This window comes from Geosmithia morbida, assembly GCF_012550715.1.
Source record: "Geosmithia morbida isolate 1262 chromosome Unknown scaffold_4, whole genome shotgun sequence".
Taxonomy (NCBI): Eukaryota; Fungi; Ascomycota; class Sordariomycetes; order Hypocreales; family Bionectriaceae; genus Geosmithia; species Geosmithia morbida.
In genome coordinates this window covers 681,189-706,137 of record NW_023336191.1, presented here as the reverse complement: position 1 = coordinate 706,137, position 24,949 = coordinate 681,189, and the positions used below count along the sequence as shown (strand labels likewise).

Sequence of the window (24,949 nt, the reverse complement as noted above, 5' to 3'; positions counted from 1 at the left end):
ATATATATATATATATATGTGTGTGTGTGTGTGTGTGTTGAAAGTGGTAATGGCAGAGAGAGAGGGAGTGAGGGAGGGGGAGGGAGGGGGTGAGAGAGAGTGAGAGAGAGAGAAGAAGATATACCGGTAGAAGAGGGAGTCTCGGAGCTGGTGGCGGAAGCGGTAGTGAGGGTGGTAGAGTCGTCCGTCTTGGACGAAGGGGTAGAGGTAGCGGTGGTGGACCTGTCGTCGTCGGTGGTGGAGGAAGTCTCGGAGGTGACGGTGGACGAAGGGGTGGTGGTGGTGGTGGTGGTCTCCTCGGTCTCGGTGGTAGAGGTAGAGGTAGAGGTAGAGGTCTTGGTGGAAGCAGAGGTGGACGCAGAGGTGGACGCAGAGGTGGACTCGGCGGTGGTGGTGGTGGCGCTGGCGCTGGCCTCACCAGTACCCTGGTAGTCGAACTGGATCGAATAGTTCTCCTCTCCGGACGAGTTGTCGGTGATCTTGAAGGCGTACAGGTCCGAGGGCATGGAGGGGGTGAAGGTGAAGGAGTTGCCGGTAGCGGAGGCTATCATTTTTTTTTTCCCTCGTCGTCAGAATCAAGAGACATGACGAATCAAGACTGCGTTGTAGAAGAGGGGGGATATAGAGAGGGGGAGAGGGGGGGAGGCATACAGGTCAGAGTCTTGAACGTCTTGAGGTTGGTGGCCGAACCGTTCTCGAGCTCGATGGTGCAGCCGGAGCTGCAACCGGCGTAGGTGACGGTGAAGGGCTCACCCTCCTCGAGGACGAAGACGGTGTTGGTGATGCTGGGCTTGGCCACGACCATGGTGGCCATGGAGAGGGCGGCGGCGGCAGAGTACTTCATCTCGACGGTTGGTGTCTTTGCCTTCTTCTTTCTTTGAAAGGATAGACTATTCGCGGTTCATTAGATTGTTTGCTCTGTCCGTCTCTTTCGTCTTGCAATTCTGTTGGAGTATTTCCTCGGACTCTGGTAAGCTCTCAACCCTTGTCGGTCCGTCGCGGTGAGCGATGAACCGTCGGCAGTAGATATATATATATATATATATATAATATATATAGAGAGAGAGAGGGAGGGAGGGAGAGGGGGAGGGAAAGAGTGTGAGAAAGAGAGAGAGAGAGAGAGTCATCTTACATCAAGTTGGTCAGAACAAGCAAACGGCTGGGAGGAAAATAGAGTAGCAGAGGAGGCAAGAGGATAGACGGATTATAATAAACAAGAACAATACTTGAGAGAAGAAGAGAGAGAGGAGAGAAGAGGAAAGAGAAGAAGAAGAAGAGGAAAAAGAGAAAAAAAGGGAAACCGAGAATGAAGGAGACCGACGACTTCAAATACCTCCCCCCCCCCCCCCCTTCCTCTCCCAGTCCCTCTCTTTCTCTCTCTCTATGAGTATTTAATACTTCCCAATCTCCCATCAACATTATGGGTGCGTCGCGCCTATGCAACATATTGAGACTAGGCAAACTTGGGACCGACCGGGGGGGAGGGGGGGGGCCTGTCATGGTCCCATGTGGGACTCATGGTCATGCTCGGGTCCGGGGGAAGGGGAGGGAAGAGAGAGAGAGAGAGAGAGAGAGAGAGAGGGGGGGGGGGGGTTGTTAGGCAAATGGGTAACCATTGAATGCGCCAAGCAAGAGAGATCTTGTTCGGGGCAATTTGCTGGTCCTAGGCTAAGGATACATGTGTGTACGGATACTCCGTATATCGCTATATATGTATATAGTATATTACATAATATATCATAATATATATCTTATATGATATACATTTGTATAATATATATCTATATAATATATATTTATAATATATATATATATATGTATACACAGAGTTGGATAATGTATACACAGAGTTGGATATAGTATATGATAGTCTCTAGGTACAGGTACGGAGCAGACTGTAATGATGGAGATATTTTTCTAGACTCTAGACTCTACTAGAGCCTCTAGTACGAGGTAAGATTGTAAATCATGGTACTAATATTACCACGGATTAGTCTCTTGGTAGGTACGGGCTGACTGTACCAGTACATGTAGCAGTAGTAGCAGTACGTCGCAGTATCGAATACATGTACAGGTTAGTATTGAAGATGGCGATGATGGTGATGACGATAAATACTACCACCACCACTGCTACTACCACCACCGACTATTACTGAATAGTGCTACCACTACTACTACTACTGCTACTGCTACTACTACTGCTACTGCTACTGCTACTGCTACTGCTGCTACTGCTACTGCTACTGCTACTGCTACTGCTACTACTACGAGTGGTACCCCAATCACTCTGACCATTCTTCGGTCCCTCTTCCTTCTCCTCTTCTTCTTCCTCTCTTCTCGAGATGTCTTGAGAAGAAGGACGATGAGATCTCACCGTCTTGTCCTGTCTCTGCATCATGTCTCGGTAAACCGACGGCAAAAAGAGGGGGGGGGGGGGGGGGCGAGAGAGGACGAGAGAGGACGAGAGAGGAACGAGAGAGAGAGAGGACGGGAGAGAGATGGTTCCTGTGGATCCTGCAGGGTTCGAGACTGTGCAGAGGGTATCGATACATCCGATACATGCGGCACAGTACGGCGACTCCATTCTGTATGGGCTGGCATGCATCACGTATGGCTGGTATGCATCCGTACGATGTAATCCGTACTCCGTACCTGACGTCCTAACCTAAACCCCTTTCTACGCGCTCTGCTGCAAGGTCCCGCTGTCTCGTCAACTCCACTCTGCAATGCCCCGTGTACTCGTACATGTACGGCCTATCCGCGGTTGGACTGCTGCTGCTGTTCTTTGTTATTGTCGCTGTTGTTGTCGCCGTTATTGTCGCCCTCATTGTCAATCGCCCCCGTACTGCTATACAATTCACACACACACACACACACACACACGTCTACACCGTCTAATCTGTACATCGTCCACCATCTGACCATGACGTTTTACCGCATACGAGAGAGAGAGTCAGCTGTGTAATCCTGACAGGTACCGATCATGATTGCACGTAGCTGCTATATGCAACGTATCAGCTCAGGCTAATACTGATTCTACACTCTACACCCTCTCTCTCTCTCTCTCTCTCTACGGAGTGCACAACCACAAATGCCAAGTGCCATTGACTCCGTACCTAATTTCCCACTCCCAAACCCCCTTCGATCCGACCAAGCGTCCATTATCAGCTCGGTATTAATCTTCCGCACTCTATCAGTGACCCCCCAAGTCATATTATCCCCTCTCCCTCCCTCTCCTCTTCAGCCTGCTGGTTCCGGACCGTTCAGGACTCGCCGACATTGGCATTGCTCTCCCTCTCTCACACACACACACACTCACTCACTCACTCGCTCACTCACTCGCTCACTCACTCGCTCGCTCACTCACTCACCTTGGCAACCAGCGCAGCCTTCCCCCCCTCTCTCTCTGCACCCTCCCTCTTATTCCTTCCGCTTCGCTTCGCTTTCCCTGACACCGCACCCGAACTGGATACTGGCTGTTGACAATCTTCCTACCAGTGGGCCGAGGCTATCATGAGGGTAGGCGCGTATCGTCAGATCAATGCTCGTACCAGATACCTGCCTTCCGGGGGTATCCATACTCTCTCCTAACAGAGGAGAAACCCCATCCTCTCTTGGCAATCCACTCCGTACGGATTATACTTATATGTACTTGTGCGGAAAATGCCAATGCCACCACCACCACCATTCTGATTTCCCTCTTTCCAATCCCTACCAGTTTACACGTACATTACACGTACAGATGGCATGTATCGGTAGATAGATACGGAGTAACACATAACCCATACACAATTCCTCTCCCCCCCCCAGAAAGTGATAGATAGTACCTCGTGCTCGGGAATTCGACCCCCGCGGCCTTTCTTTTGGCCCCCTGGTCAGAAGCCACCCCGCTACGCCACAGTCAGCTTCTTCCTCTCTTCCTCCCTTTTTTTTTCCTACCCATTTTTACAGGTATCATCGCTACGACTTGTTTTTTCCTTCTTTAAATAGAGGCCGGTCTACTACGGAGTACAGGTTACTGCTACCGCCAATGCCACCACCACCACCATCCCATAGGCCCCATCTTGAACATGGCGCAGCACGTAGCGCCGGTCGAATACACACACACACACACACATATATATATATGTTCCCAAAAATACAGTGATGTTATCATCGTGAAAACTTCCCCTTCCCTTCTCCCCCCCCAACCTCTTTCAAGACCCGTACAGGATGCTGATAGGAGACCGTAGTATATTTATATCGTATACCGGCTACCTGGCAGAAACCCTCCGCGTCCGTCTATAAACGGCATACTGTCAGCAGCCGTGTTACTCGTACTCGTACGGCGTAATCGGTATACGCGCCACCGTCGCACCGCATGGCATGCATACATGCCCCTTCTTCTCTCACTTCTCCAGCCCCCCTTCTGGTGATCCATACATCTATTTGTGTTCCGCACGTATGCTTCGTATCATCATCTAGACTCATCTCACCGTCCCATCGTACCGCCGGGTGCGCGGGTGTCTGCGTGCCCGGTCGGCATCGTGAACAGGAGCTTGGGCTTTACGCTGGATCCATCTCCCCATCTCGCGCCTCCCTCGTCGCTGGGAGTTGACCTGTGCGGCTGGTAGCTGGAACGTTGCTGGTCGGGCGCCGTAGACGGATGGCTACGGATGACTCGTGATGATGTGATATGCACCGCATCAGTAGCCACGATCCCGGCGTCTGCTGTCGAGCCCATGTGGCACCCGGAACGCATGACCAGACCAGCCAGAGCAGAGGCTGCTGCTACGCCCCCTCAACTCTGCTCGGGTAGATGGCTTCGTAGTCCGTAGATGGACTCCTTCCCCTCGGAAGAAGCAGGCAGCCAGACACGCACACACATCGATCGAAGACGTATACTTGGGAGGGGGACCACCATACTCACATCTACCGATCGACCTCGGTTGTCGCCCACGGAAAGCACAGGTACGCATGTGCAGGGTAGCCACGATCCGATGATCCAATGGTCTTGCCGTCGACGTGTGCGCCTGTACCCGTCGACCGTCGGGACTCTCCATCACGATTGCACTTCAATACTTCCACCCCTCAGATTTGAGACGAGGGGGGTCCCGATCGAAAAAAAAAAAGCTTTTATTCTGATTAAAAAAAAAAAAGTGGTACTGCTACCTAACCTGACGAGTGCCAAACATGCCCGACATCATCTCTCCTCCCACGGCCGCTCCCCCCACCCCCGCACACGTCCGGGTCATCGCGTACAGCAACCACCTGGGCTCCCGGGGTTCGCTTGGAAGGCGGTTGGCGGTGGGGGGGGTATCGGTCGGCCACTGAGCCTGAAGAAGAAGAAGAGAAGAAAAAAAACGAATTAAGAAAAAAAAAAAGGGAAGAGTCCAGACAGACAAGAATTAGAAATGGAAGAGGAGAAGAAGAATAGATTAGTGCTCCAGCAGACGGAGGCTGCCCTGCACCACAACGTTCTCCAGGATGGAACCGGGCGGCACGTCAATGGTCTGGCCCTCGGTGGCGACGATGATGACGGTACCCTTGAGCGTGACGCCCCGTCCCAGGTTGACGGCACCGGTAATGGTCAGGTGATCGAGCTCGAGCACCTTGGGGATCGACGGGATGCGCTTCTGAAAGTCCGACACCTTCTTGAAGTCTCCGCCGAGCTTGATCAGGGGCGCGTCGCCGAACCTGGCCGCACTCATCTGGAGCTGACCGTGCTTGAGCGTGTACAGGTCCGACTTGACCAGCATCAGGTCCGAGCACGTCTTGACCGGCAGGAAGCGGCGGCGGGGGACGTTGACGCCGTGGGCGTTCTTGAAGTGCCGGATGGCTGCGCCGACCGCCGTCTCGAGCTGGATGATGCTGATGTCCGACTCGCCCTTCTTGTCGCCCGGGATCGTCTTGCTGTTGGGTATGATCTCCATCTCCAGCTCGTCGTCCTCCACAACGCGCTTGATGGCCTTGAGGTTGAGCCAGATGTTGTTGGTGTTGAAGTACTTGAACTTCTTGATCGACTTGAACTCGTTGACGTGCTCCTTGGGCACCTGCGCAATCTCCAGCAGGCGCACCGACCCCTCGTAGTCGATGATGGTGCCGCCCTTGACGTCGGCCTTGGTCTTGTTGGTCAGCTCCATGATGTACTCCGACTTGGTCTCGACCATGTGCTGCAGGACGCGCAGGTCCACGACGGCGCCCAGGTTGTCGACGTTGGACAGGAAGACGACCTCGATGCCGCGCTCGATCAGCTGGTCCAGGATGCCCGAGTTGTACAGCGACTCGAACACGTCACCGTGGCCGGGCGGGTACCACTCGTTGATGGCCGAGTCGTACGTCTTGGGGACCGGCAGGAGCGAGTCCTTGTAGATGCGGGGGTAGCGGGACTGGTTAAAGGTCAGGATGTCCACGTTGTGGCCCTCGTACTTCTTAATGATGGCTGCCGTGTCATCGTTGGTGTTGAACGAATTCATCAGGATGAAGGGCACGTTGACGCTGTACGTGCGGTTCAGGTACTCAATCTGCCTGACCGACAGGTCGAGGAACGACATGCCGTCGCGGACCTCGATGACCGACTTGGGTCCGACGCAGCCCATCGAGGTACCGAGACCGCCGTTGAGCTTGAGGACGGCAAGCTTGTTCAGGAACTGGACAGACTCGGTGTTGGCGAGGTCCTCGTAGTCGACAACCTGGCCCTGGGCGGGGGGGGCGATGCGGTCCCAGTCACTATATCATTCCCCCGGTCCCGGTCAGCACACGTGCATCGCTCTCGTGCATCGGTCCGGTGGGCTCATCCACAGCATCCTCCCACACGACTTACACAACGTTGCCCTTGGCCTTGTCGTTGAGGTAGCGGCGGAAGAGGGCGAAGAAGTTGTCCATCTCGGTCTCGAAGAGCTATTCGAACAGCTGTCAGCACGGCACCTCTTGGCATACCCGGGGGCCGGGCGACGCCGTCCGTATCCTGATCCTCCCGACCGGGACTCACCTTCTTCTGGTCGGGGTCGGCGACCGACTCGGCCAGGCCGGTAAGGTGGTTACGCATCTGGGCGGCGGCGACGTTGGTCGACGTGTTCTCGAAGGCCTATCGTCCAGCAACAGGTCAGTAAAAATAAAAATAAAAATACGTCACCGGCAGTAGAGATGCTTGATGTCCGTCCCATGGCTACTGTGTCATCTCGGCTAGAGAAGGCATCCGCAGTCTCTACGACTTGCCGGCGAGGGAGGGGTGCTGTGCGGGAAGGGGGAGGAGGGTGAGGAGGGGGGAGGGGGGATGAGCGATGGCGGTCAGTGCCACCACGGGAGGTTGGAGGGGGGCCGCCAACCAAGGCTCCCCCCTTCCCCCCTTCCCCCTTCTTCGCAGCCCACAGCTCTCCCATCGACGAGGGGAGGAGCACTGAGCCGCTGGCGACGGGAAAGCGAAGTCTGCCTCTTGCCAGTACGTGATGGATTGGCACGGGAAGGTGACGGCTGAGGGGAGGAATTGGAAAGACCAGAGTTGACCTTACCATGTGGCTGCGAGACTTGCCGTGGTGGCGCTCAGCTATGTTCTGCTCGTCGCCGAGGCGCGAGAGCAGAGAGCTCTTGATGGAGGCCATGGCTGCTGCTGTGGTTGTCTAGTCGGAAGATGGGTGGAGTGGAAAGGGAGGAAGAGGCGATGATGCAGGAAAGAGAAGAGGAGGAGGGAGAAGACGGAGAAGAAGACGGAGAAGAAGAAGACGAAGAAGGGGAGAAGGCAGACCGAAAGCTTTCAGGAGGAGCTCAACAGGTCGGTAAGCAGTCGAGGATTGTCTAGGAGGGACAGGGAGGGAAGATGGCGGGGAATATGGGTTAAAAGGACAGGCCAGCAGGTAGGCGGCTGAGAGAGGGCGGGGCACCACGTCCAGTTTCGGTCTGTACATGTATTTCCCTGACGGCGCCGGTGGCTATGATGTTACATGTACCGTACTCTGTATATTACCGTAATTTTGTCGCAGCAATAGCAGTACGAGCACCCTACTAAGTAACACTGCCATAGGATAGGTGTATCGTATCACCGTCTTCGTAGTGGGAAGCGTGCCTGGTCAGTACCACCTGTCCGTAATGCTTGAGCCTCGTATGCTGCTCATACGTTCCTCATGGATATATTTCACCGTTGAAGGTGCCTCTCTCTCTCTCTCTCTCTCTCTCTGTCCATTGCAATCATTCGCCACCTCCCCAACCCTACTAAGGCATGTTTGTGTGTGTGTGTGTGTGTCGGTCAACAGGCAACGCAAGCTCCATTTGCCATTCTACACACAATTACGACTGTACACATGCATCCGAAAATTGCTCGTAGGAGTACTGCTACTACTACTACCATCTATTACCAGTCAACCTACCAGTCCACCTAGGTCTGCATCTTATTACGGGGCAGGTTGGCGGGAAAGTGGCACCGCCTCCCCCCTTTGGGCTCCCAAGGGCCCCTCCTCCATGCCACCCCACCAATACGAGTACTTGGCTTTGCTCGTACTATCACCGCTAGTAGCAGCATCACCAGCGGTCTCATCGGGGTCACTCTACATGTTAGCTAGTGGTATGAACATGTTGGCAATGGCTGCTGATCGAGATGGTCTCTCTCTCTCTCTCTCTGTGTGTGTGGGGGGGGGAGAGAGAGAGAGAGAGAGGGACGTCTGATGAGAGGTAGTGCAGAGATTCCAGTCGTCATTGAAGAAATGGAGTGTCAGCGGTTACTTGGTTAACGGTCGGCGGTATGTACACACACACACACACACACGGAACCCCCCTTCTACGTAATAATACGGAACTGAGTGGCAACATTATTGACCACAAACGAAGTACTCGTGTCCGTACCCTTGCGACACGAGTGTGACCTCGTCATAAGGATTAAGGAGTGAGGGTAAGAGAGAGAGAGAGAGAGAGAGAAAGAACTCATCGACGAAATCAACCCGAGTCGTGGCAAACAGAAAACAAAAACAAAAAGTCCTGAATGTTGACATCCCCCCCCCCTATAAGCTACGAACCGTCGCCCATTCATCTCATGATTAATTACTCGCTAGCTGGAAAGGGGGAGTGAAAACGATCAGATTCCCGGCCAGACAGGATAATAGCCAATTTGCGTGCTCGAACACTTCAAAAGAGGACCGGAACCGCGCAACGATCGCCGTCCCGCCCCCCTCGCTCAGTACCGTAATTTCATCGTATAATATATGTACGGGTACTCACTCTCTACAGGTCTTCTTCTCCTTTGTCTGCTCCCACCCCCATCCTGTTTAGCAAACCCCCACTCCCACAAAATTTTTTATCATTTTTTTCCCTATCCCAGCTTCCGACCTTTTCTCTCATAAGATCCAGGGAATAAGTAACATTACCCACTCAAGTCTCGACCTAGCAGCACGACGGCGCCGTACGACACGAGACGAGAGAGAGAAGATCGATGCTACTGCGCGCCAATAAAAAGATGATGGCTTTGTTTCTTTGTTTCTTTTTTTTTTTTAAAAAAAAAAATCTTCCTTTTTCTTTTTCTCTAGTTTCGATGAAACGGATCATAGATAAGAAGGTGTTTAAAACCAATGAGGGATGACGGGAAAGAAAAGACGGTAGAGACACGTTGTCGTAACACTCGTACTTGCTATACAAACTACGCCGATGATTCATGTAGCGGTGGAGGACGAAGGGGAGTCAATGTCTAAGACTTTTGTATGGAGTTGACATACCCAACATTTGGGGGGCCGCTCTTGGGGGACTACGGAGTACAATGGAGAGGGGCTCTCCCTGGAGGGGTTCCGTCTGGTGAGCGGGGCAACGAGAGAGAAGAGACAAGTATCATGGGTCTTACGTGAATGGGAGGCCTATATACACTGTTACATAGGCACTCTTTCAATGATTGGCGTGGTGGCAGAGTGGTCTAATGCGCAAGACTAGAAATCTTGTTCCTTCGGGAGCGTCTGTTCGAATCAGGCTCACGTCGTTTCTTTTTGTCACTTTTCCCTTTTTTTTTCTTCTTTTTTGTTTTTTCTGTTCGCATACTCGCATATCCACTTAGACGAACGGAAACAGACAGTTCGTCTCACTCTTCACCTCTACCACAATCGACCCTTGAAGCCAGGGTAACCCACGTGCGGACGTATGGTCCCTTGGCTGGGTGACACCCGCCTCCCCACCCCTTCATAGCATGGCAAACATCGGGGGAACGTAATAGAGCAGGGCATGATGGCCGGTATGCTACGTAAACGCAAGGAGGATTCTGCTATCTTGTAGACGGACTCATGCCCGTTCCAGTGGCCAATGTTCTCACCGGAGTCTCCGTTCCGATGGCTGCTGCAGGTATCGAAAATCATGTACGAGTTCTGTCCTTCAGCCGCCCGCTTGACTGCAGCCGACTGTCAGCTTCACGGCAGAGAGACGGCATCGCTAGGCTCCTCCGTCTACTATTCGCTAGCAGCAACTACATCGCAGGCAGCCACATGGCACTGAGGTGATCCTCATCACGATGCATAACAGTCAAACTCAGCCTCAGTCTACTACTAGCCGACGTCATCTAAGCAGGGCAAATGCAGCGTGCCTCATCGTGCAGGGTAGAGAGCAGGACACGGTAGGTTTTATCTGGCCAGAAATGAGGAGAGGAAGGGAAGAAGAGAAGGGAAGAAGAGAAGGGGAAAAAAAAAAAGGAACAGACACAGAAACAGATGGTAAGACGGAGTTGATAAGAAAGATAACCAGAAGGAACAAAAAGGAAAAAGCAACAAAAAGAAACGACGTGGGCCTGATTCGAACAGACGCTCCCGAAGGAACAAGATTTCTAGTCTTGCGCATTAGACCACTCTGCCACCACGCCTCAATGATCACGAGACTCTGTCAATCTCCTAATGAGGCTCCGTCGAGGCGGATGCGGAAAATGTGGGTGTCTCGAAATACGAGGAGATTCCAGTTGAGATGGGAGAAAAACGATCAGGTACACATGGGAAATGTTTGACATGTCGGGCTCTTGAATGTATCGTGTATGGTTAAGGTGGAGTGGAAGGGAAGGAACACACTTCGTCCCACCGGCCTTCGTCGAGAACGTGAAAGGGTGCCAGCGTACTCTCTCATACGCAACAACCATGCCATTTTTGCTTCCTTCTCCCACCAATCTCTCTGCAAGGAGATTCTTGACAAAAACATGTTAGATCCAACATGTCCCTATAGAGTCAACCAGTCGACCGTGGATGGTGGGGGGGGGGGAGGAGTATGGGAGCGGTTCCGAGGCTACCATACAATACAATAATAATACGGTGCGACCGTTAGTGGCCAGCCATCGTCCCCACCCACATGCGCTCTTAGATACGTCGCCAGAATCCGCAGTGTTTCCAGAACGTGTACATCTGCACCGCCTCCTAGAATGCCCCAAGCCATATATATTACTCTCATCTGGTGATTCCATTTCAAAGTGACTTGTCGAAAGCTGACCAGGGAAGAAAGGCCTCGAGTAGGGCCTACCCAGAGATTATCATTGTCATTTGTCGTTTGCTGTCGAGACTTCGTTCACTACCACCCCCCACCATCGTGGTGGTTCTTAAGAGGCGGTGGACGACTTCTTCCCAACCGGGTGGGGGGGGGGGGGACATCTACTCTGGGACTTTTTCACCAATAACGCCACCAAAGAAGAGAAAGATTGGGGGGGGGGGAAAGAGAAGAAAAGAAAAAGAAAGGAAAACCATCACGGAGCGAAATGGGGAGCCAAGATCTCGTCGCCTACTGGAATGTCAACATCCCAGAGGCGGAGCACACGGAAAAGTGCCCAGCCTTCCTCGACAACGTCTCGGTCAAGGACCAGCTCGTCCTGGCCATGCCAGACTCGACGTACACCCGCCAGACGTGGGACGAGGTGCGCCGGATCGTGCGGGAGAACCGGCTGGACGAATTCAAGCGTGTCCCGTCGCATCTGAGGCGCTACAGGGCCTTCACAAGCAACCTCGCGCGCGACCACGGCAGCGTTGCCAACTTCATCCTGCGTGAGCGCCTGGGCTGGGAGGCTCCCGTCCGTCCAGAGGGGGACAAGCCGTTCGCGTGCCCCACCGACATCAAGGTCCTCTACAACGACTGGCCTTACGGCATCGACGTCAAGATCGTCCACCTCGTCGTCTGGACCAAGTTCGTCCTCGAGGTCGACCCGGCCTCCGAGTCGGGCGATATGACGGACCAGGCGCGCGGCGAGATCCAGGACTACGTGGCCAAGACGTTCTACCCACGCGTCCCCGAGGATCAGGTACGTTTTCCGTGCTCTATCGTTCTCCTCATTCCTCTTCTTCAACTTGAGAGTCAGTGTAGAATTCTGATAGTAGGGTGTGTATAAAACAACCCGGAAAAAAAAGGTGATCTGGTTCAAGAACTGGGCTGCGCTCAAATCTGTCGGCGCCGTGGAACACTTTCACGTCATGATGTACGACCCGGACCCCGATTTTGTGAGGGAGATCACAAACGGCGATGTTCCCCTGATTGAGAAGTCGGGCAGCGTATAGCCAGCGGTGGCCTCATCGTGGCCGCCACGACGATGAGGAAGGTCATGTGCCTCTCCTCGGGCAAATAGTGTTGAAGCTTCATTATGTCTATATATATATATATATATATATTCGTTCCATCGTGTGATGTCGGCCCTTCTGTATCTTCATCGCGCTCTCTCTGCTCATTCAAATCTGCTGTGCTCTACTTGCTGCCGCCCAAATCACAGCTATCAACGCTCAGCTCGATTCGCGGAGCATCGGCCATGGGCACGGCGATGGGCTTCTCCAGGCTGATCTTCAGCCTCCACCCCTTCGTATCCGGGACAGCGTAGTACTCGTGTAGGTGCTGAGAGATGTCGGCGCATATCCTTTCAGCGAGGGCCTCGAGAGTCTCGTAGGACGAGTCTCGCATAGTCTATAAGAGGGTTAGTTTGGATATCAGAGCCATCCTTTTCTCTTTTTCTCCCTCCTTTGTTTTCTACTTGTCTGTTTCTTTTTTTTTTCTCTTCCCCTCTTATGTAATTCTGACACCGTAAAGAGAGAGAGAGAGAGAGAGAGAGAGAGAGAGAGAGAGAGCGGAGGGGGGAAAGAAAGAAGAAGAAGAGGAAGAAGAAGAAGGAGAAGAAGAGAGAGCTCACCTTTGACAGAATAGATTCCAACTCTGTGTAGGCATCAGGGACGCCGATCCACCTCCCGACCTCTAGGTTGGCAACAACCATCTGCTCAGCCTTCCTTTCATTGTCATTGACCCCTATGAGCGTAGGCACCCTGATATTGTGAATCTTGAGGGTCACAGCCCTGAGAGGCGGGCGACTCCCCTCCCCCCCCTCCAGCGACGCAGGTCCGAGGACGGCCGACCCGGTGACGCTCGCCCCGTCCCCCAGGAGAGACGCCTTGGGCAGATGGACGGTGACGTGGATGGAGCTGAGGTCGGGGGCGGTGATGAAGACGTTCTCATCTGTGGCGGCGGTCCGGACATCAACATCCCTGCCGAGGAGCAGGTCCACCCCGACGAGACGGTACACGAGTTGAGCGACGGTCTTCTTGAGGGTCCTGATGCCACCCGGGAGGGGGCCGCTGACACTGCCGCCGCCGCTGGAGGAGGAGGAGGAGGAGGAGGTAAAGGACCCGTCGCTTATGGCCGCCAGGACGCGCTGGACCTCCTTGGCCAGCAGGCCGTAGTGGACCGTGTCGGAGGCTACGGAGTCTCCCGAGGACGAGTCGCGAAAGGCCCGGGACATGTTGACCTCTACCGACGTCAGGCACGGCTGCGGGCGGGCCTGGCGACCCCACGCGTCTTGGGGGCCGGTTATGGTCGTCGACAGGTTCTGCAGGTGGATCGTTGCCGTAGGCTCGCCGGCAGCGGCGCGGACCTCCCATGTTGGACTGAGCTTCATCTTTGAAGATGAGGGGTCCGTCGTCTCTCGTGGTTTTTCTTCTTCTTCTTCTTCTTCTTTTCTTCGGGAAGACTTGATTACCGTGAGATCAGGTATGGTTTACGTATTCGATATCTTGATGACTATCGTCGGCGTGGGGAGTTTTTCGGAGAGAAAGTGAAGCGGGGGAGGGGTAAAGGAGAGAGAATCTCTAGAATGGAAACACCTTGATATCACAAGTTGGCTGTGTTTAGGTACTTCTTCCCTTCGCGGGGGGTCTTCTTCTTTTCGTGCCCTGGATGTGATTGTCATTCTACTGTTGTTGTATATATTAACATGATGAAAAACTGTGAGGTAATCGAAGGAGAGTAAGGAAAAAGAGGGAGAAATGGAAAAAATGAATCAATCATGACTTCATTTCAATCCGTCAAGTGTTGTTGAGAGCAACATACCCTGTACCTCCACCCCACACGAGATCTAGCCTACCTCGCTCGCAATGGATTCCCATTCAAGTCACGCGTCGTGTGGCTTTTTTTTTTTTATCCATCTGGTGATTCTTCATGGTGTGTCGCACACGTGTCGTGTGCTTTACATGCTTAAAAGATGTATAGATGTATAGTATATGATATACATGTATGTATATATATATATATATATAAACCCTCGTATACGGGGACGGACACTATGCACAGAAGAGGCAGGAGGATCATGTCGGGTGCGTATGATCAGAGCAGAGCAACCTTGTGATATGTCGATAGAAGTTCATGCTCGACATACGTATACTCGTTTCTCTGCGTCAAATTCCAGAAAAGTCCATGATCCAAGAGCGGGAATGAAGAACGTGAGGAGTTGATCAGGCACCGATCACGAGCTCTGATCGTGGGTCCCTTTTTGTTTCTTCTCCTTTTTTGTCTTTTCCCGACCAATATCTTCCTTTGTCCTGCCCGTTTCAACTTGGTGGCTCTAATCGTGAATCATACTTTTGTATCATGTCGATTCCCTCTAAAAATAGAGCCACCACCACCACCACCACCACCACCACCACCACTACTACTACTACTAGCACTAGCACTTTAGAACATATATTCATGTCTAGGACCGACCGACTGGGAAAAAAAATAGAAGAAAAAAAAAGTTGCGCACATCAAATTGGTCTTAGTGCTATGGAGACAATGGAGACAGATACCGTAATGAGGTACGTGCGCCGACTACTCTATTCCTCCCACCCTCCCCCTCTCACCTCTTCACTGCGCCAAGAGGGAGGGGGGGGAAGAGGGAGAGAGGATGGAACCCTCGAGATATCGGAGAGGGAAAAAGAAGAAGGAAAGAGTATCAATCATTAGCGTTGCATGCAGGGGGTTCGAAAGAGACGGGACGAGAAGTTGCAGAGGGCTATGTATGCGTATATCGCGCATGTTGGAACCAACCCCCCCCCCCCCCCCCCCCCAAAGAGACCGAGCTCTTCCCTCTCTATCCTATATGATTCCGTACAAGCAGTCTTGAGCGAGACCTCTCTGGTCAGGATTGCAGGAGACTCTTTAACGGATGCAGGCCAAGAATCTGCTCTCTTCCTTCTCCTTCTCCTCCACGTACATGTACGCAGTAATATCGGTTCCACCAGGGTTTCGCGTTGGCGGCCCGTCTGTTATGCATGTTCGAGAGTTCGGTAACCGGTCTATAGGGTGGTTTGCTGTGCGCAGAGTCGGATCTGGCGTGAGGGAGTGGCAGGCTTTGCCGGTTAGATGCCATCTCCTCTCTCTTCACACCCTGCGCTCGATCTTCGGTGCGGCATGATGCAATATCCTCGTGGCTGAAAAGTCAGTCTACGCCGTTGATGAAGGTGTGACGGGACGGCGCAAAAGAAATGCGGAGTGCTACTATCCATAACACGAGTATCGCTATTCGCGGGTGGAATGCCCATCCAACTGTTACTACTACCAGCTACCACTAACTACCACTAACTGCCCACTACCACTATTTAAAATACGCTACTGGTATCACCAAACTACTGCCAGCTACCATGTACCACCACTACTGAATACTACTCAGAGTGATAATGATAGGTGACAAATTACCAGTACAGATTATTTTCAGGGGCCCAGCCAGAGCTTAGATCGACGGATCGCCGAGGAGGGGCAGGGCAGGGTTTTGTGCCGGGCAATCATCAATATCTGATGCAATATTACTCGACTCGCCCGCTCACGTAATACTCTGCCTCTCGTACACGCACGACGAAATGACAATAACCTGTACCTCTGCTCGGTGCATCCCATGAACCCGTCTTGTAACCCTGCCCATCAAATAAGATAAAAAGTCGTGTGCGTGCGTGCGTGCGTGTGTGTGTGTGTTTAATATGTCGCAATACTGTCAACGTTACATATTACATCTTGGGACCTAGTGGGAAGGGGGGAGGAGGTAGGGTATTAACCCGGAGACAACAGGACTGCCCCCAAAGCACATGGGTCTTGTCCAGAAGGGAGGGGGCGGAGAAGGTGGTCCCCCTGATTGATGAATTTCCCACGACCGAAAAAAAAAAAAAAAAAAAAGTTGGGGCTTGTTTTCCTTCGGCTATCGTGTTCCGTGCTGAGATGCTAGTACGACTACGGATTGCTCTGTACGTCTGAGACCATGCATCATCATTACTCAAAAGCTCGTACGAGTATTACAATTGCAGGCAGAGTAGCATCGGATCATCCAAGGCATCCATCTCTCCTTCTCTCTGCTCGCTCTCCTCCGTCACCAAATGTCGTTCTCCGTCGGAAGTACCTGTCTCACCCACATCTTCATCGACGCACTTCTACAGATACACGATACGAGATACCTTGTATCATGCCTCCTACAATCTACAATACCTACTGTACCTACCATCACCATCACCTGATAACCTGTACATCAAAGGTACGAGATGATAATATTCGACAACCAACACACACACACACGCACCCTAGTCAATCCAATTCCCCCTTGTGGTATCACAAGTCCGGCCCGCGTCCTACCGAAACAGGATTAGTCGGTGGAGAGCAAGCAGGGGCCAGCACAACAAACGACTTTTCTTCTTCTTCTTCTATGCCCCCCCCCCCCGGGTCAATGCGTCGTCGTCTTTGGGTAGCCCTCGCAAGAACCCCGTCAAGAGCTGTTGTATCATCCGTAACCGTATGAGGAGGCTATCATGTCTGTCTGCGCCCATGAAAAAAAAAGACCATGAGGACCGCGAGTAATTTTTTGCCAAGCACTCTCGACTCTTGATGATGATGATGCTGGCAGTACTGATACGTCTACGGTACTGCGGTGATACTCTTCCCCCCTCCCCTCCCGTATACTCCGTAATATCACCCCGTATAATATCTAAAAGTGAGAATTTCATCGTCAGAGCTGTCTGGCTATAATTCTATCATACATAATAAGCAGTATTACCAAGGAACTATTGGTTTTTATTTTTATTTTTATTTTTTATCTTTCTTACTCGTAGGAATCATTAGCTGGAACCTCGATATGATAGTACGATATGGACTAATACAATACGGACTAATACGCTCCATTCTTCGCCAAGGCCCAAGACAGCTGAAACCGAGAGAAGACAGAAAAGAAGAAGATAGGGGGGGAAGAAAAGAAAAGAGAAGAAGAGATGCTGTCGAGAACAAGTCTTGTCAATGGTGTCCTTTGTGGATACACTCGCTATCATTACCTTGGTTAGTGATGATGGTAATGCTTGCCTTTTACCCGTACAGGCAGAAGCCTAGTCCTGCCTTTTATTTTATTTTATCGCGTCTGACGCCGTCCTCTTCTTCTTCTTCTTCTTCTTGCGAAACGGTCATCCTTGATTGACTACCGTGCACGCGTCCCAACGTCGGTGCAGTACCGGTCTGGTGGACCGCGACAATGTACGAGTCTTACTCGTGTGCTCACACGGACCATCCTGACCTCTTCTTCTTCTTCTTCCTCGACACTTGTTGATCGCTTGCGAGGAGGGGGTGACTGACACCGAGAGACACACGGGACACTCTCTTCATATCGCCGCCCCTCATCCCGCCCCCCCCTTTGCTATCCTCTCTCCGTCGGAAGTCAGCCGGGTAGGGAGGGTGCCCGTATATCTTGTAGGTATGATGATCATTATCATAGCGTCCTGTTAGCTATCGTGTATCCGTATAGCAGTAGGTAGTATTACCGAGAAATCAGAAGACTCGGATTCAGGCAGGCAGGAAGTAATAGCAGTCGATACCCCGTAGTTCTCTGAAGTCAGGGAGGTACCGGAATCAATTATTGTATGCTCCGGGGGACACCTGCTTGGCTGGCTTGCCAAGCCGTGCCGTGACCGCAAACCCCCCCGCCCAGGGAACGAGGTCCTCTTTTCTGCCCTTCTCCTTCTTCGCTTTACCCCGTCCAAGGGCTTCCCATCAGCAAGGGTGACCTTGCTGAGACGATGCTGTGCATGCGCTATATGCGCAGCCACCAAGGAGTGAAGGAAGAGTACATCATTTCGACTGGTGATGGATGGCTTGACAGGCCGTCACCAGTCAGCCATACGGAGTGGCACGAGTCTATCCTGTGTGTGTCGCTCCGTGCCACGCCGCCGTAGTCGTATTTTTGGTGCATCTTTACTGCTACGGCGTATACGACCACATGCAACCAGGACGCTGGTTCAGTGGGTTTGACCGAGGGGGTTAGAGTGCCGCCGTGTTTCATTTGTATCCTACCCCATGGTATATGGAGCATGGCCGTTTTGTCGGGCTCTCTCTCTCTTCTTCTTTCCTTCTTCCCTTCTTCTTCTTCTTCTTCTTCCTCTCCCTTCTCAGATATTTTCGGTCCGTTCATCTTCGTCGTCTAAGCTTGACCGGTCGCCCTGCGAAATCTGCAACAACCAGCCCTTCTCGGGTTTTCTGCGTCATCACAATCCTTCCCTCGTACAAGGCTTCTGTATACCGAAACATGGCATAGCATGACGGTCTAAATGACTTACATCTAGAGAGATTGCCTCATCTTGTGCGATTCCGTGTGGTTGCCTGCTGGAAACGGTGTCTTCGCACCACCCCCCCCCCCCCCCCCCCCCCCCCCCCCGCTGGTGATTTAACTGTGCAACGAGGCATACATAGTATATAGCACGTCAAGCCTTTCTTTACTTCGGCGTTGGCTGCTTGTGTTGTACTTACATACGTAAGCCCGCACGCACGCAAGACCCCCACCCCTAGGCCCGGGGTTCTCTCTGGGAGGGTGCTGGGCAGCCAGGGTGACCATTTCCCGACAGGGGGTGTGTAGACGGGACGCTCACCCGGTGGAGACCGTCTCTTGCCCTGGGCCCTTCTCGGTTCGGGGCCCGCCGCCGGATCAACCTGTGGGAATCGCCTCAGCCTGCGTCGCATGTTTCCTCTGTTCACGTCTGTGCGACAGCGACGCATCGGGGCTCCATTTAATCCTTCCTCACCCTGGAGTCGGGATCCATGGAGTCGGAGACATACAGGCCGTCGTCTCCTCGAGACGTGAAGCGTCATCCTGTTCTCGAGTACGAGCGGGGTAGCGGGACTGCCAATAGTACAGAGCATGAGAAGAAAAAAAAAAAAGAAAAAAAAACTCCCAGAGTGGCACATCGACGCTTCCTTACTTCCTTCGATAAGACTGCACAACGTAACGATGCTTCCTAGCGCGTCCGGGAAAAAAGGGGGTGGAGTTTAGCTTTGTTAGAGGCAGAAGAGGACATGTGTGTGTATTGGACTTGGCAGGGATCAATTCTGCCAGAACAGCTACTCGAGATACATGACGAACATGACGAATGCTTAGTAACCTCTATGGTCGAGAGTCGTGGTTTCCCATCCGTGCTCCCCTCCAATAAGATCGAGTTGAAGTTGAGTTGACGGCCAGCGGTAGGTAACACCTATCCGTTCGGCATGGCACGCCTGACTGAAGACGCAGGAGATGGGTGCCGAGCGGGATCACCGGATGAGGAACACGACATATTACTGTGAAGAATAACATGTGGGGGAAAAAAAAAGGAAAAAAAGAAAGAAAAGCGGAAAAGGAAGAATGAATATCAGGAAGGACAGGAAAGAAGCGCCTGCCACGTCCAATAAACGTGGCAGGTAACCATATAGCCAAAAGGCTGATATCGAATTGGTCTCGCTCAGTATTAATAGTGGCGAAGAGAGCAAGCCCCTGCATCCACTGAAGGTGAAGATTGTGGACAGCACGTCTGCCAGGGCCGTGGCTCATTGGCAAGCGGATGGCCGGGGGTTGGGTGGCCTGTAGATCCTCTCAAATTGAGCAGCTTCTTTGCTGTGCCGTGCCGGCAAAGTATGAAGTATGAACACTAGAGCCAAGGCACGACCCGCTGACAAAAATCTCGAGCGCTCATTCGGCATCTATTCCGCACCCTTGGAGCTCAGATTCATATCACCGAGGATTGAGACCAGAGGCAGAAGAAAAATGTACAAAAGGTTACTGGGAGCATGGTATGTTTTGGTGGCGATGGCGACGACGGCGCATGGCTCGCGTGAGTGTTAGTGGTCAGGAACAGGCATTCTCGGATCTGGGCGACGCTCAGAGACGGACCAACCAGAAGTCATGCTCACCTGCCCGTTTTTTTTGTTCCTTTTTGTTTCCTCCTCCTCCTCTACTCTTCATCATTTTGAGCCAATCTGGATCGAGACCGATAGCATCCATGCAGCGCATGACCCTCGTTCTCGGCTGAGTGGCGGCCGGTCTTGCACCAGTACCGTTCGGTTGGCCAATGTGCCTTGCGCGGCGAGGTGATGATGAGCGGACGATGAATTCTAGGTTGGATAGCCGCTATGTCGTCAACGGCTGGTGAGGTCCAAGGAGAGCCGACGTCGCCAGAGACGCGTTCTCGTACGTACTCGCTGCAGCAGCACTTTTCATGCAGACAAGAATGTGACCCTTCGCTTCTTCGCTTCCGCTGGCCGAGTGCAGTTGCCAATAGTACCACATGAAAGTTTATTCAGGACCGGCGGTTTATTTGAAACATGAGAGGGCCGCTCGTAATGCAAAGAGGCTTAGTTCAAAAGGTGGATGGAGAGGGAAAAAAAAAGAAGAAGCAGGACGGAGGTAAAAGAAACCCTTACCCAACTAATGCAGGCTTTTTTTCTTGGGTGCATTGCAATGCTGCAGGGAAGTGGGAGGTCCAACTCTGAGTACGGGAGGTAAGAGCGCGAGTGGACCGACAACCAACACCACGTAGGGAAGGAACCAGGCAGCAGTCGGCGTACCTTCCTTTTCTACTGGGAAGAAACCGCCGTCGACGTAATCGTGAATGCCCTGTCCTTTTTTTTTTTTCCATGATACCATCATCGCCATCGTAACAATTTCCTTCTACAGGTATGGCATCTTGCCATCACGACGTTGCCCTCTGGAATGCCTGCCGTCCTGTCCCGACAGCGCTGAGACACCTTCTGAGACACCCTCTGCGAAACCCTCTCAACGGCTTCACGAGAGCGCACAGCTGATGCTTTGTGGCTGGCCCCTACTTCTCGGTTCGGCCAGAGTCGAGCATGATAGAGTCGCAATGGCCGTCGTCGCCGCCAGCGGCGTCGGTCGCCGACGCTCCCCTACGAGCTATTATTATGGAGTACGAGTGCTCCGTACTGTTCCCTAGCCTTGATGGACCAAGGGCTAGACAGGGGGACGCGGAGGACGTTTACTCGTTCGGACCAACAACAGGGACGAGCATGCATCTACTCTACGAGTACCCATGAGACTCGTACAACGACCGCAGTACGCAGTACGGCAAAACACACTGTAATACGCTGGCCGAAGAGGAGAAAGAAAATTAAAAAAAACGACTGGCCCGAGTCTCACTCCACTGACTTTCCGCCACTCACTCACTTCACTACGACGTGATCAATACGAAGCAGAAGAGCACGAGCACTTCTACGTCGACGGTACAGATTACAGCATACTCGCACACCCAACAGATACCCCCCCCTGTCGACCGTCCCCCTCCCTCCTCCCTCAATGGTTGTCAGCACCGTCCGGACTTGGGCGCTACCGGCCCTGGAATAGTGGAGTCATCACTCGAAGTTCCGCCCGAGGTCCCATTGGCCCCGTACGAGTACATGTACGACGTAATAACTCACACACCCTCTCGACAATGCCCTTTGACGGCCGAGAAGACTAGTCGAATATGGACTCAGACCGTGTTGGCAAGGACCCGCTACTCCGGGAGCTCTCCACAGGGGTTGGCTTGCTGCAGTAGAAGGGTGGGAGGGGACAGAAGTAGGTACGAGTGCTCGTGGATGTATCAAGAGCTTGCCCGCCTTCGAAAGAGTACGAGTACTTTTTATCACCTTTGCCCTTCTCCCTCCTTCCCCATGACCTTGTTTCAATTCCCGTTCTTTTGATTTCTTTCCACTGTGCTCGCAGCTGTATTATTACCCGTCCTGTCCTTAACGCGAAAATCACTTATACACACGGCATCTGCCCGTCCCGTGGCTCTGGTCCCGTCGATCCCAGCTTAGACAACCCCCTTCTCCTACATATTGGGAGGCGACGCCTACACTCACTCACTATACGATCGATTCGATACATTGCGTCTCAAAATCTCCTCTCGCCACTGCTCAACTCTATATACGGAAGTATACGTACTCACAGAACCTGCCCCGTCGCCGAACGCACTTACAGGCCAGTTCATCATACCGACACTATTCTCGGTGGTGGGACGCAACTCGCCACGCCACGAGAGAATCGGTGACCGACGACTCATGAGGAGGCTCGAGGTATCATAGAGATACTGAACCTGGGACTCGACAACCGATCTCTCTTCCAAAAGCATCTTGATCTGTCGCGTGCACGACCGATACAATTTCCATCATGTCTTCCTTGGACGGGGTCAACCTCTGTCCGGAGCCGTTCTTCGACGCCAAGTTGTTCGACGATGGAGGGTGTAAGCTGTTCTTCTTTCCCTCTTCCCCGTGACGACTCCGGCCCGCCTTCTTCTCATTCGACGTCTTCTTGTTGGTATGAGTATGAGCTGACAGATCTTTGAAGTCGTCGAAGGGCGTCTCTGCCAGCAGACTGGGGAGCTATCCTGCTGTCTCCCTTGCCCCTTGACACACTGGGTATACCCCGACTACTTCGAGACGGTGACGGATGTGGCCAATTGGGTTGCTACAGTCAGCGCCATCTGCTGTGTCTTCCTGATCCTGTCATGGACCGTGTTACCGGTCAACAAGACAAACCGCCATTACCTGAGTATCTGCCTGACCATTGGTATATTCATCATGAGCGTGAGTACACAGGCCGAGGGGATCAGCATATGCCTGACTCTCCCCCCCCCCCCACCTCATCTCTGGAGCTTGTTAGGCTGACCGTGCCATGCCGATGTAGCTCGGTTTTGTCATCCCCCTTGCCGCCCAGCCGGACCAGTGCTTCAACAGGATTACGCCCAACAGCATGCACACCAGCAGCGTGTGCGGCGCGTCTGGATCGATGCTGATGCTGGGAGGATGGTCCGCTGTCATGTGGGCGTTCCTGCGCTCTCTCCACCTCCACCTCCAGATCTGCTGGCAGATGCTCGTGGGCCGGCCGTTCATGATCTTTGCGCAGGTTGCCGGGTGGGGAGTGCCCCTGCTCGCCCTGGCCCTGGGCCTCATCTTCAGCGGCGTGTCATTCCGATTTGGACAGACGTGCCACATCGTGCACAAGAACAGCCTGGCAGACTTCTGGGTCCCGCTGCTCGTCTTTGCCGGCGCCACCGTCGTCATCACGTTTGCGACCTTCGGGTACTGCATCAAGGTGTACCTGGCCTCCCTGTCGGACACCAGCGGGTCTTCCGAGGGATCCAGCCTGCCGGCGTACTCGACGACGGCGTCGCACCAGAACATCTCGCCGCGCCAAGCCTACCGCCGCATCCGCCGAGTCATCAGCCTACAGTGGCGAGGCATCGCCATCGTCCTCATCATCATCACCGACGTCATCTTCTTCTCCGTCGTCTTTGTCTTCCAGGACAACGTGATGCAGTCGGTGACCAACGACCCGACCAAGGCGGCCGAGTGGAGCAAGTGTCTCATCCAGTACTCGGGAAACAAGGAGAAGTGCCTGGGCGAGGCGAGCAGTCTGGTCGTGAACGATGCGACTGTCACGGCAGTCCTCTTCCTTCTCGCGGTAAGCCAGATCAAGCAATGACAAGGGGGGGGGGGGGAGCGAGGGTTTCGGTTGCGAGGGGCTAATCGATCTACTGAACCACAGCTGAACGGAATATGGATCCTGTTCCTGATGGGACGCTGGACCATGGTGACGGGATGGCTTGACATGCTCCACTGCACGGGCCGGCGCAGGAACCCAGAGTTCATCTCGGCCGACGCACGAGCCGAGCCGGCCGCCAAAGACACACGTTCGTATGAGATGCTCTCGAAAGATACGAGCGTTGAGGTAACACCGTTGGATCCAGTCATGAGATCTCCCTCGCCGGTATGGAGAGACTACAGCGCCAACGCATACAATACCACGGCACCGGTGCCAACAGCAACAGCAGCAACGTCAGAGTCGGCGGACGGCAGGCACACGCCCGACTACTTTGGGCACTCTGCTCGCTACCACGCCCCGACACAATCCTTCTCGACCCCCCGGCAGCCGAGCAGTCCGCCGCGCCGCGAGTCGTGGGACCCGCAACGGACGTACGCCCAGCCGCAGAAGGCGTACCACGGCCGACAGCAGTCCCAGGCATCCAACTACGAGGACATGACGATGAATCCTCTAGGGATGAACCGGATATGATCTTCCCCTGCCCTTCTCCTGATGGCGGGGCTGCGAGCGAATACGAGAGAGAAGGGGGAGAGGGGATCTAGCTCTAGATCATAATGGTGTACTCGAGTTCCTGCCACTCCAAAACATATGGCCCAGATAGAGAGAGAGCTAGGGTGATGTGACATGGAAAGGTGCATATGAAGGTGGATTCGGCTCTGGATGGTGGTAAAGTGGACACTGCAACATGCAGGATATAGGAGCGACGGCGTCATCGGGGTGCTTTCTTTTTTTTTTTTAACTACTTTCCTTACTTTTTTTCATTCTCTTTATTTTTGTCTTGTCTGATACCACAATTTTTTTTTTTTTTTTTTTGTTTGCCGACAAGAAGCTATTGAAGTAAGGGAGGAGGAGTAGTGAGGGGGACGACTAGGTGGAAAAAAA

General features: G+C 53.0%; 7 protein-coding genes across 7 annotated transcripts; 2 read left to right on the top strand and 5 right to left on the bottom strand.

The window, feature by feature from the left end:
* Positions 1-125: 125 nt before the first annotated feature.
* GMORB2_5687 (Extracellular matrix protein) lies at positions 126-844 on the bottom strand (the record flags this gene model as incomplete). Its single annotated transcript, XM_035467657.1, has 2 exons — positions 126-544; positions 652-844. Coding segments are annotated over 2 exons (612 nt in total), but the record flags the coding sequence as incomplete, so codon positions are not given.
* A 4,573-nt stretch (positions 845-5,417) lies between these two features.
* GMORB2_5686 (UTP--glucose-1-phosphate uridylyltransferase) lies at positions 5,418-5,690 on the bottom strand (the record flags this gene model as incomplete). Its single annotated transcript, XM_035467656.1, has 1 exon — positions 5,418-5,690. One exon carries the CDS (start codon positions 5,688-5,690, stop codon positions 5,418-5,420), a length of 273 nt encoding a protein of 90 aa, XP_035322622.1.
* A 47-nt stretch (positions 5,691-5,737) lies between these two features.
* Positions 5,738-6,746, bottom strand: GMORB2_5685 (UTP--glucose-1-phosphate uridylyltransferase; the record flags this gene model as incomplete). Its single annotated transcript, XM_035467655.1, has 3 exons — positions 5,738-5,801; positions 5,863-6,677; positions 6,741-6,746. The coding sequence occupies 3 exons, from the start codon at positions 6,744-6,746 to the stop codon at positions 5,738-5,740; spliced, it is 885 nt and encodes a 294-aa protein (XP_035322621.1).
* Positions 6,747-6,798: 52 nt separating this feature from the next.
* GMORB2_5684 (UTP--glucose-1-phosphate uridylyltransferase) lies at positions 6,799-7,580 on the bottom strand (the record flags this gene model as incomplete). Its single annotated transcript, XM_035467654.1, has 3 exons — positions 6,799-6,879; positions 6,971-7,066; positions 7,491-7,580. The coding sequence occupies 3 exons, from the start codon at positions 7,578-7,580 to the stop codon at positions 6,799-6,801; spliced, it is 267 nt and encodes an 88-aa protein (XP_035322620.1).
* A 4,091-nt stretch (positions 7,581-11,671) lies between these two features.
* GMORB2_5683 (Protein of unknown function (DUF3605)) lies at positions 11,672-12,461 on the top strand (the record flags this gene model as incomplete). The annotated part of the gene is made up of 2 exons (XM_035467653.1): positions 11,672-12,208; positions 12,315-12,461. The coding sequence occupies 2 exons, from the start codon at positions 11,672-11,674 to the stop codon at positions 12,459-12,461; spliced, it is 684 nt and encodes a 227-aa protein (XP_035322619.1).
* A 184-nt stretch (positions 12,462-12,645) lies between these two features.
* On the bottom strand, positions 12,646-13,840 carry GMORB2_5682 (FolB; the record flags this gene model as incomplete). The annotated part of the gene is made up of 2 exons (XM_035467652.1): positions 12,646-12,858; positions 13,082-13,840. The coding sequence occupies 2 exons, from the start codon at positions 13,838-13,840 to the stop codon at positions 12,646-12,648; spliced, it is 972 nt and encodes a 323-aa protein (XP_035322618.1).
* An 8,793-nt stretch (positions 13,841-22,633) lies between these two features.
* GMORB2_5681 (7 transmembrane receptor (Secretin family)) lies at positions 22,634-24,538 on the top strand (the record flags this gene model as incomplete). Its single annotated transcript, XM_035467651.1, has 4 exons — positions 22,634-22,706; positions 22,811-23,049; positions 23,150-23,926; positions 24,011-24,538. The coding sequence occupies 4 exons, from the start codon at positions 22,634-22,636 to the stop codon at positions 24,536-24,538; spliced, it is 1,617 nt and encodes a 538-aa protein (XP_035322617.1).
* Between the last annotated feature and the right edge of the window lie 411 nt (positions 24,539-24,949).